Source organism: Perissodus microlepis, chromosome 19 (genome assembly GCF_051167445.1).
Source record: "Perissodus microlepis isolate ML-2025 ecotype Zambia chromosome 19, ASM5116744v1, whole genome shotgun sequence".
In the NCBI taxonomy this organism is placed as follows: Eukaryota; Metazoa; Chordata; class Actinopteri; order Cichliformes; family Cichlidae; genus Perissodus; species Perissodus microlepis.
In genome coordinates this window covers 23,333,121-23,345,356 of record NC_140479.1, presented here as the reverse complement: position 1 = coordinate 23,345,356, position 12,236 = coordinate 23,333,121, and the positions used below count along the sequence as shown (strand labels likewise).

At 39.7% G+C, this 12,236-nt stretch overlaps 1 protein-coding gene across 2 annotated transcripts in view; it reads right to left on the bottom strand.

The window, feature by feature from the left end:
- The window catches only part of stac (SH3 and cysteine rich domain), a 35,598-nt gene extending 29,261 nt beyond the window's left edge, over positions 1 to 6,337 (bottom strand). The window contains exons 1-4 of one of the 2 annotated variants that reach the window (XM_084914491.1): positions 6,271 to 6,337; positions 4,339 to 4,846; positions 3,192 to 3,224; positions 1,445 to 1,778 (exon numbers count right to left, since the gene is read on the bottom strand). In XM_084914491.1, the coding sequence (XP_084770617.1) occupies positions 1,445 to 1,778; positions 3,192 to 3,224; positions 4,339 to 4,452 (481 nt within the window). In that variant the 5' untranslated portion in view covers positions 4,453 to 4,846; positions 6,271 to 6,337. The remainder of the gene's footprint in view (positions 1 to 1,444; positions 1,779 to 3,191; positions 3,225 to 4,338; positions 4,847 to 6,270) is intronic. The other variant, XM_084914492.1, reaches the window with a different exon arrangement.
- Between the last annotated feature and the right edge of the window lie 5,899 nt (positions 6,338 to 12,236).

Below are 12,236 nucleotides of genomic sequence, written 5' to 3'. Positions count from 1 at the left end.
TCATAAATGTGTAGCAGTATGTGTGCTGAAGCTGCGAAAAGGTTTTTTCTGTGGCCTCGCATTAGAAAAAGTTTCCCTCTTGTTCGGATTCTATCTTTGGGTGATGATAAATTCTGTGTTACTCCAAGAAAAGCCTCTAAATTTCCTTTAATGTGAGCGAAAATTGGGTTAAAATCATAAAATTAATCTGTAGAACTCAACTCTACTTTCCAATATAAATTCATTTAACTGTGGTAAGAACTTCATAAAGCTCATTATCAAGTACTGACTTTAACTTTATTGCAAAATAACACCAAAGTGGATATCCTCCCTGGACTTTCTAGCAAGAGGCTGCCCGTTTACAAGGTATTCATTTTATAAATCAGCCACACCACATCTTATCCCAACCACAGTAAAAGCAGTATGCTTACACTGTTCAGCCAAACAGATAATTGTTATGCACTGTGACAGTCCAGAAGCCTTCATCCAAAACTTGTGAGACATAATTTACATGAAGATATTTATAAATGGCATAAATGTGTTTTGTTATATTTAAAAACCTGGGTGTCTGGGAATAATAGTCTGTGTATATGGAGTGACGGTTGTGTATTTTATAACCAATCAAAGACGTGCACGTGTTTCTTTTTCACTGCAGTGATATGATAAATATCGCCTGGTTTGTAAGAAAACCCTGAATGGACCACTGTTTGACAAAGCAGCAGTGTCACCATTTATCCACCTGCCTCATAACCATGAAGTACTTTTTGCGCTTGAACTGCAACTTCTAATTGCGCAAATAGAAGCAGAAACTCTTGCAAGATATTAAACTGATGGTATAACTACAATTATAAACGTAGGTGCTCGTTTACATGTCTACCTTCCCGGTACGAAGTCTGATCTCTCTTATCTGCTACCAAACGTGATGCCAGGGGCTAGTTGAGCAGATTGTAATTATCAAACTGCAGACTCCCTGAGATGCAGAGCCTTAGCAGTGATGGTTAAGCCAAAGGAACCAGAACATCTGGAAAGGGGAAAACAGGTAGCTGTGCTGGCACAGACGTTGCTGGCTATCTGACACCCCAGCAGACAGATGGAGGGACTGGGCTCAGTGTGTGAATCAGAAGGATGGAGATACTTTGGTCACGTGTCAACAGATTAAGTCAGATGCTCAGTGTCAGGTGTGCAATTGTCTGTTTTTTGTTGTTTAGATACTCATGGTGTGTGTTTTAGAGCTTTGCCAACTATTCATACTGGATAATGGAGCATAAATCCACATGTCACATTGCGTTCAACCCTTTGCACACTTTAATGCATGTTTCTCTGGTGGAAGAACACCTAGTGGAGAGCTCATTATTAAAAGGTTTTTCCTCACGATATGATTGCAGGGCTCATTGGATGATGAGGCATTTGCCTTCTCAGCTGTGTTTGATGTTATGATGAAGGAGAGCAGTGCTTTTACCCCTACCTACAATCATGTGGTTGCAGACGTCGCAGAACGTGGGCTTCTTAAAGATGTGCTCCATGAAGCAGTGTCCTGCCGAGTCTAACTGCATCGGGTTGCGTGGTTGTGAGCGCGACGTGGGAGGAGGAGCGCAGGGAATAGCCGGAGGAACTGGAGGAATGGGGAGGTTGGTGCTGTGCGGCGGGGCCATCCCAATGTTGCAAAGATGGCCCGTGCTGCTGCTCACGTCTGAGAGGAGCTCCGTCTTGTTTTCGCTGCTGTTCCGGAAGAAGTTGTCGGCGCTCTTGCTGCGGACGCTCTTGGTCTTGAAGGACAGGGAGCGTTTGAGTCTTTGCAGCTGAAACAGGAGAGGATGAGTTCAAGAAAAGTGGAGCAAAGAAGAGAAAAAGACAGACTGCTTGAGAGAAAATGAGGAGACAGAAAATTTTTGAGTGACCAAGTCCATTTGTGCAGTAACCTTCAGGCAAATCTCATTCACTGATGCCCGATAACATGACTATTACCGTGGTCTCAACTTATCACCTTTCAGTAGAAAACTTTCCAGGTTCCCTACCTGGGAGGGTAATGTGATTTTCTGGTTAGGCCAGTGTATCACATTAACACCATTCCTCACACACTGTGCTGTCATTTCTGGCAGCAGCCCCTATCAATCTCATTATGCTTCTCCTTTACAGTAACGCTATTCATAATGCTCCACGCTGACAAATCATTTAATTTAACCAGTGTGTGTACCCCTGAAACCCACTCAAATCTGGGCTCAGACACATAATAAAGAATTGCTAAGCCACTCTAATGTGATTTTATGGTTCAGCTTCCAGGCTGGTGTGTGGCTATAAATCCCCGATTGAAAAATAGATTATGTTTTCTGATAGGTCGGGAAAGACTCCTAATGATTCTCTCTCACAGCACCGACTTGTCTTTACATCCGCCTTTTGTAAACACCTCTGAGGATTTATTCGTCCTCTTCGGTGTTTGTTGCAAAGCACGCAGACGCAGTCATACGTGGTGCAATGTTTCTGCGCTTGTCATTTTTGTGAACATGCCTGCACAAATTGCTTAGAGTGCTTATCATTGCGGCTTTGTTATGGTGAAGATCAATCAGTCCTGCAAGTCAATCTGGAAACAATCAATTTTAGACCCTTTCTCTGTCATCATCACCCACGCATGAACGCATACACACAGAAGCATGAACCTACAGAACAAATACATCCTCCTGCAACCTGTTACAGCTGTGTTCCTGCTGATCCATGAAAAGAAAAACAGTAGTAAAAGTAGATGGAAAACCTATTTCTACCGGTAAATGTGTGACGATGTGTGATGATAAAGGGCACTGCCCTCGTTTTTTGCTCTACTGTGGCTTTAATGTATATAAAATAAAGCACAGTGAAGGCATGTGTGCATGCATCGAGGAGCTCATGCTGTATTTCGATGGCGCCAAATCTCTATGAGTTCTCAGCTCTCTGTTAGCAGGGAGGGTTAATGGGGGCTGGGTGGAGCACTGCAACACAATCCGCCAAAGCCATTTATCACATGGGATTATAACTCAAATGACTTCAAATACGATGCAGCTTAAACAAAGAGTGCCCTCTAAAAATATGGGTGAAGATGGACTTAACCTGGTTGGCACTGACTTCGTTAAGAGGAATAAAAGTTGTGGAGTGAACAACTTTTATTCACATGCAATCATGACTCTTCTGACGGACTGATATCAGCAGTATGCGCCACAGTTTGCACAAGAGTGGAGGCTCACCTTGTGCTTTTGATCTTCAGGCCTCACAGTATTCTTAAAGGAGGGATAAAAACACAAACACAACTTTACTTAATGGTTGTAAACTTGTTCAGCCTTCAGATGAATTTATTCTACTTATCATGACTGTAAGAAAATTAAAACACTTTCTTTAAATGCCTTTTTTGCTCTATGACAAATCACCTATGATGCTGGAAGTGAGTCTGGTTGTTTGGCAGAAGCTTGGAAACTGCATAAAGTCAGCCAGGAGTCTGCTGAAATATCCAGCGAAACGTGCCAAAGTACAAGTTCCCATGCTGAAATGTTTCAGCTGAAACTAAGAAAACTGAACAACAACTTGATCATACAAAAACCACAACCTCACTGTCAGGAGGAGACAGAGCATGAGATTCATCTGCCCAGCAAGGGAGTTGTGGTGGGAAGAGCTGTCACAGCTATCCACTGCCATGATCAGTAGTCCAATATTGTACTGCTAAATGTAGTAGTCTGGGAGTCAACATGTGACCCACATAGATGGTAAAATGCCAGAGGCAGCTGCGAGCTCTATCACACAGCCTCATTTCCAAGTAGAAAGTCCAAGCCATGTGCCTTTTGTTTATTTATGAAAATGCACATATTTTAAGACCATATTGTTTCCCGTTTTTAATTCAGTTTTAATTTAAATAACCTTTCCATGCTTGATGTATATTTAAAAACCAGTACCCACATGAGCTGGACTTATGCAGGTTATTCTCTATTATCTCCTCTAAAGAAAAACACCACAGTATACTTCTCATATAAAACCACAGAGAGCATGTGAGCTGCTGTGCTGTGAGTTTAAACTGATCGCAGCGTTATCTTCTGTTTAACCTCGTTATCTTCGTGGTTTGTCTCCCAGTTGTAAGCTACAGCTCGTATTGTTTGTTATGGCTTCCTTAAATCTAATCACATCAGGTTGTTTTAGGATGTTTTATCAGTGTGTTATCAGTCATTTAAAGGAGGAGGAAATGTGCAATCTTCTTTCTGGGAGCTCATCCCAATTGAGCCCATTTAAATCTCGTATTGAAAGAAGTTTTTTTTAGCCTGCTTAATTTCTTATTCAGAGTTGTACTGGCGTGCAGTGAAAAACATTTTCGTGGTAAAGAAGAAAACAACAACAGGATAGTCCTACCTTGCTTTCTTGCTGGCTGGCGTTCGCCGTCGGGGATTTGGGTGTCTCATTCTGGTCCCGTTCGTCCTCTTTGCCCCCACTTTCGTCCTGAATTGTGCTGGCCGGCGGAATCATCCTCTCTGTCTGTACTCTGTAAAAAGATACTGCTCAACTGAGTTCGTTCCCCCCCCCCCCCAAGCGGTTTACATCGTTTCTGTTCTTCTAATGGAAATAATAAAAAAGATAAGTCGTTTAGATCCGTTGCTGATATATTGTGAAGAGGGAAGAAACGAGGAGGAAAACGTACTGAAAAGACACGAGGGTGGAAAAAAGTGGTTTGGGAATCAAAAGTTGCAAGTAATTCCAGATCGGCTTCAAAGTGCCCTGTCCGTCTGAAGGAGGCTTTCGTGTTTATCGTTGCGTCGTGCGTAACTGCCAAGACATCTCCAAGTCCACGCTGTGCGCCGTGCGCCTCGCGTTGTCAATACATTGAGGGCGGAGAGCTGTAAGCGATCAAGGGAGGGTAGGGCTGAGAAGGATGGAGAAGGAGGAGACACAACGAGTCTGTCTTGTCATAATTCACATGCAAGATGCACTCAAACGGAAAAAGCTCATTCTCAAATGGATCATTGCTCTTCTTAAAAGAAAAGTCAATGATGTACGCTGTTTGCACGAGTGCATGCGCTTCTTTCCGAACCAAATGTTATGTATAGCACACTTGTTCAGATTAATTCCAATAAATTGTTCTTCAGATTGGTCCAACTGCTTTATTTATTAATTCAGTTGACAAGGACTGAGATAATTTTCCAGAAATGCTTTAGACAGCAAAACTTCACTCGAGTAAGGCTTGAACACCAACCTAGCGCTCACAATAGATTTTTTTTTTTTTTTTGACTGTGTGATGATGGCACAAAAATAAGCTGCTTTGAATTAAAATAATACCTGAGATGTTTTTTCCGCTGCAAAGGAGAAAAATGCATGATTACAGATATACATGCAGTTCCTTTTTAGAGTTATCGGACTTTCTTTTAGGTCAGAAAAACGTCTTTCACCTCATGAACTTTAGTCAAGGTCAAACATATTTGTGTTTACTTGTTTAGCTATTATAGTGAGGACCAGGTTGAGGTTCTAGACCATTTTGAGTGAGTTGGTCCTCACTTTTTCACACTCTCTTCAAAGGCCTGTTTCAGGGTTGCAGGTTTTTCTGGGGTCCAGGTTAGAATTAGGTTTATGCTAAGTCTTGTAGTTGTATTGTTGGGATAATGGGCTAGTATTAAATTATGTCACCAAATATCCTCACAAAGATAGACAGCCAAATATAAGCATGTGTGTACTGAAAAATAGATAGAAGCTTTGTTTTTACCAGCAAAATACTAAATTATTAATGTGATGATGCAACATCCCTTGCTGACTTTAGATGAAACGATTGATAACCCTTTCATGTTTGACTATCAGCTTTTAAACTACATCATGGACCAGTTAGATTAGCTTAAAGACATGAAAAAAAAACTTAACCTGCCTCCATCTCATTAATAAAACCACTTACAAAACCAAAGAAAAAATGAAGAAATTCATTGTTTCAGGTAAGAAATAGCGCACTTTATCACATTCAGTTATTGTGTGAACAAAGGAAATAATACTAGTTTGTGAGCTTCAGAAGTACTGCTAGGCATCTTTAAGTACCTTCATCTAACACTAAGCAATAACATGAATAAGGATACCCCATTTCCCAAAATGTCAAACCAGTATTAAGCAAGTAAATATCCTTCAAGGTCCATCTGTCGCAGATTACTTTCAGAAAGAATACCCCCAAACCGACACTCACACAATCCAGTATATTCACACACTGGTAAGCTACTGATGAGGAAACTGGCAGTGTTATTACTCTTTAGGTTTCGCAGTGAAATATAAAGCGTTTTACTTCACCTCAGATGGGATAGATGTGATACTCACTGTAGTGATACATCATGATGCCTCCCTCCGGGCTCCCTTGTGATGTGATGTCCTTGAAGTTATGTTGCAGGATGAAGGAGGCAGGTGCCAGACTGCAGCCTCCTCACTCTGACAGGAATGCAAACACCAACACAGTCCCAAGGACTGAGACTACATATTGATTTTTGTAATCCAGAGCAGAATAGATTCAATCCCAGAAAAGTCAGGTTGCTCTGAAAGGTTGGTTTACCTCCTAACATCAAGACTAATATCGCCTTTTGTTTGTCAAATCTTTATCACCAAACTGTGGATGTATTATTTTAACAAGCCACAGTGAAACAGATTCTTTCTACATTTTGCGGGATCATCCAAAATGAAGTTCAGTGATTGAGCAGGCATTCAGCGTTAAAGAGTGATACATCAGAGAAAACACAGAAAAAGGAAAGTGCAAAGATTGACTGACATATGTCATGACACAGTACCTATACAGCTGAGGTGAATGACTGATTGAGAGGTTGTGTTTCTGTAGTTTAGATGGTGTGAAGATGGTCTTATTTGTCTAGAGTTTTTCTATATTAGCCCGCAGAAGGTCAGCAGATTTAACCTATTTTCAGAAAGAGCAATCAGTCTTAATAAAGAGTGTGACTTTGTTTTAACACTTAGACTCATCCTGGACTTGTTAATTTGTCAAAGGGTATACTTCTGTATTTTCTCACAGTAGTAAGGGTGGTGTAAAAATGACATCAGCTCATTTGACACCGCAAATGAGCTGATGTCTTGTGCTTTCACACGATAACCCACCACCTGGAGAGAACACAAGACAATCCCCCGGGTTAGTCAGTCCGAGCACGAGTCAATGATACATTCAGTCCATGTGGTGTATGTGTGTGGTTATTGTGACTCATGTCAACAGAAAGAACCAAGTGCTTGACCGATTGTGCCAGGAAGCAAGCGTAGAGAGTCAAGCGTGAAAGCGAGACAGGGAAAGAACATTGTAATTTCCTCTCTCAGCTGCTGGTCCGTCAAGAGTGTAAAGAAGGCGTGAAAAAATGAGAGAAATACTGAGCGATGGAGGACGATAGGCTGGAGGAATAGGGGTTAATTATTCCCAATGAAATGTTTCATTAAGGAGATGCAAAGATCTGATTTGTGCAGTTTCAGGTCCACAGTTGCTTTTTGGTTTTTAAGTATTTGTCTTTCTTGTTATTAATGCATTAGTCCTGCATATGGGAACCATCAACCACATTCTTGCCACATTCTTGCATCACATTCGCCTAATATGTGAAGGATCCCTTGGGAGGGTTGTATCAGGAAGAGCTTCTGGTGTAAGAATATGCCAAATCAAATATACAGATCCATGTGTTGACATCTTGTGGATAAGGCATCAGCCAAAAGAACAATAGAAGAGGTATGCCCATCAATGAGCCACCTCTTTCAACTGTTATAACCACAGAGCACATTTTTATTAATTTCTCAAATTTACTTTCTCAGGAAAAATGTAATATTTGAAAGACTTGGTTTGATACTTATTTGTGACCGTAACTAAATCCAGAGTAATATGATTTTATTTCTTCACAAAGATAAAAGAGCGCACACTAAATTTTCATGTATTCCTAAATTTTAAACGTGTTCTTTTTTCATACTAATGCAACAGCTGATGTTGAGGGTAGGAATAAAAAACATATCACACACATGCACCACATACACCATAGAAATGCAGAATTCTTTTTGTTTTTTTACAAGTAGGCTGAACCATTACCTGATCACACCTGGCCTCTCATGCATGACGAAGAGTTATAGGATGTTAACGAGGAAATGCATTTTGGGATGTCTTATACTGCTTAAGTAGACCTCCCTGCATATATAATGATTTCACATATGCATTTCAAATCAACTTTGGTTCCATAGTGTTATAAAAGCATCACCAGTGAAGCTGTACTTGGGTTTGGGGTGCTTTGAAATAATTAACACTAACATGTGCATGCTAGAAACAGACTGTATATAAAGGTTGGACATAGTTTCCAGGTCTGAAAAGTGAAGCTAATACATAAAACTGATTTGTTCACTGCACATTGTTTTGAAGCTGATGGCTTGTCATTTGCAGACTTTCCAGCCTCCAGTTGCCTAGGTGACCTTTGAACATATTTACTACCAGGTCATACATTAATCAGGGGTATGTTTCTTTCTCAATGGCAGAAAGATGCCTGGAAGATTAGAAATGTTTACAATTCAGTTTCTACGGTCTCTAGTCGCCACGATGCTACAAATAACTTCGACTGTGTATGTAGCTTAAGTGTTTCTAAGTTGGCCAGAAGTGGGCAGCTCCTCGTATTGCCAAAGGAAATCTGGTTTTATAGTCAGTAAGTTAATTCCATTTAATTCAATTCAGTTCAGTTTAATTTTATTTATATAGGAACTGTAGGAGCCTTTTTGTGTTGTTACCTTATGTGTGCCACTAGGGGTCACTTTTTGTGTTTTTAGGGTATAATATGTTTTATGGTACAGTGTTTAAGGTAGGCACATGTAATTAGTGTCAAGTGTTATTGGTCGGAAAGGAGCAAACAATTTGTGATCTCTGTGCTGTTGTGATTTATGTTAAATGACGTTGTATACTAAGAGAACTGTTGAACTACAAATGCAACTGATGGAAAGCAATAAATGTGTTAAACGGACAAGATAAGTACAGCTGCACTCTCAAGTTTCATTCATGACAGTGGCATCATGTCACCTCCGCCATCGAACACCTCAGTGCTTCAAGCGTAGGCTTGGTCTTTACAGGAACGAATTCACAATAATAGTCACCGCAAGGCACTTTATATTTTAAGGTAAAGACCCAATAATAATAGAGAGAAAATCCCAACAATCACATTACCTTATCAGCAAGCAATTGGTGACAATGGGAAGGAAAAACTTCCTTTTAACAGGAAGAAGCATCCAGAACCAGCCATCGGCCACTACCAGATAAGACAACATGGGACAATTTGAAAATAGCACTTGGAACAAGGTAGTTTCAAGCGTTTCTGGATACAGCATGAGGTTTTTCTATTTCATGGACCGTGTTGGAGAAAAAAGACGATAAAAGACAATATGCTTTAGAGCAGGTTGACCTCACAATTGAGATATGAGTGTGCAGTGTTTCTCCTTCCCTCACAACATCTGGTTTCCAAACACATTTTGTTTCATAAAATGGTAACAGCCAAAATGCTCACCTAGAGGCTTTACCATGAGGCTCATGTCATGGTGGCCACATCCATGTATATAAAGTCTCTGATGCTAACATGCTCAAAATGCTAACATTAACATTCTATTAATGCACAAAATGTCCACAACCTGTTGATCGTGGTAGCACAACAATGGTTTAATTACATTTTATCAGCATACTTAGTTGGCTGTTTTAACAGTGATTTACATGCAAAAGAGCTTTCATCAATAATCCTTTAGCTGTTCGCATATCTTTATTTAACATCTGTTTGGCTACAATGATTGCAATATATTAATCATTATTTAACTGGAGAAATATTTCTTTACCAGATTTCCATCAGAACCAAAGGTTCAGTAATAGGAACAGGCTGTAAACACCTTATATCCACCAAAGTTACTGAAAACATGACATTTGTGGCACAAATTTGTGGCACAAAAAAGGGCGCAAAAGTATTTATGCTAGTAGTAATTGTAAGAAGGCAGTGTGATTCATGTTAAGTCATAAAGATCTTCATGAATGTCTTGCTATAACAACATGAATGAGTAACACTTCTGACTTGTTCGTCATTCACGATGTGTCGTTATAAAAAAAAATCACCAAATATGACATTAAAAGCTCGCTTTACTCACTGAACAGTGAGTCTGATCCACTGGTGCCACTGGTGACTGGTTCCGCTCATTGTGTCTTGAATACCATGAGGTTATTAAATCCCTTTTCAGACTTTGTCACACTTGCATGTGCCAAACTCCACATTTTGCCTCTTTCTGTTGGGTTCGCAGCTCCTCTGGGAGACTCAACATGTCACCAAGCTAATCTTGGAGTGTAGTCTCCTGCTCACACACACATGGCGTTCACATCAGTTTCTGTGCCAAGAAGACATGATCAGTGTTGTCACATTCAGGGATGAATTGAAGGGCTGATAGACTGAGTGAATGTTTGGATCATTAGCTATCATAACTAATGATAGATCTGTTGTGTAATTATTACTCATTTTAAGATTCATTCCAACTGTGACTTTCTAACAACACAGTGGAAAATTGATAAGAAAATTACTTCCTGGATAAAAAATTACTATCATCGCATTTAAGCTTCTGTACAGTAAATTATTATTAAGAGAGATTATAAGCCACTACAAAGCATTTCTGTTGAATTGAATATTTTCAGATCAAACAAGCAAATTCAAAGCCTGCAAATATTGTAATTCTATCTGGATTCACTGGACACGAAAAGCAGAGAAATAAAGAACCAACATATTTGATGAAATTGGAAATGTAAGTCTTCAAAAAGTGATGTGATCAAGTACAAATGAACCAGCATATACAACAGACACACACCTACATATATTTATGCAGACACACACATATGTCCCAGCATGTGTTACAGTAATGGGAAAGTGGATTCCCCAAGAACCCAGTCTAATTAGCCTATCTTATTAAGAGCCACCCCAAGACTGGTCTCTGCAGGGTACAATAAAGTAATGAGAGCTAGGAGTAGGTGTGTGTGTGTGTGTGTGTGTGTGTGTGTGTGTGTGTGTGAGAGAGAGAGAGAGAGAGAGAGAGCTTTCACTTTTTCACAATTGAACACGTGTAGCCAACTTTATCTCTACACACAGTACCTACTTTGATTCAACACAGGGACCTTTGTCACATGATAAACTCCACTTTCTAATAGTATTTCTGTTGTGAGCTACACTGTCATCTACACAACATATACAAAAATATCTCATAGTTCATTTCAAGCATTAGCAGGAGGATTAGCAGGACTGAAATCAGTAAAACAGTTTGTTATTATGGCTTTTACAAACACTTTCTGTTTAAATTATGCTACTAAAAATCCTCTTTGTTTCTGACCTCTTACAAAGTTATGAAAATAATTTTCATCTTATTAAGCTGAAAATAATCATATGTTTGTTTTTTAGCATACATGGTTAATCATTAGATTGTTTCTCATTCCTTAGTCGCTGTTATCAGGTTGCTTTAAATCACGGTTGGCATCATTAAAACAGTGTTACTCTGGTTGCAAGTCAAGCAGGGTAAAACTGTTTTGATGATCAATAACTAGGGAATAAGAAACAAGCTGAACACCATTACCCCACGCCATTGTATTCATGAAGTCCTCACTCTACCTTTAAGACATATTAAGACATATTCCTTACTCCTGCTAGTTTGTATCTGTGCACGGCATAAGAAAGAGTAGCACAAATTAATTATTAGCTTAGTACAAATAGTAAAAATGCAGAAAAGTTGCCCTATGTTGAAATTGCTGTTGAAAAAATATGTACCTATGAACACTTCTGAGGTTCACCAATGATCTCTTTTTAGAGATAAAAAAAATAAAAAAAAACAGCTATGGCTTTATGTTTTATGTTTTGTGAACACCACAGTTGGATATTAATGGCAGGTTTCTAAAACAACAACTTTGCCTCATGTGTCTCCGCTGATTCATGAGTCTTCAACACCTCACAGGATCTCACACTCGAGAGGTGTAAAACTCAGCTGATTGAGATATTGAACATTTTGTTCATTTTACTGAATGCTGATTTAAGTAGGAGCTTTTCAAACTGATACACCGTTCTTGCATCACTGTATTTGATCCAGTGACGCACTTCCTGACAGTGTAGCTGGTCTCCAGCTGGTCACTTTTTAGCCTACTGTGTGCCAGTCAGGACTAATGAGACAACAGAGGCCAAAAGCAACACAGAACAGCTGATCCCCTGTTTCATTAAGAGGATCACATCTCTGTGAGAGGACGAACAACTGTTCATGGTTACAGTGTATTTAACAAA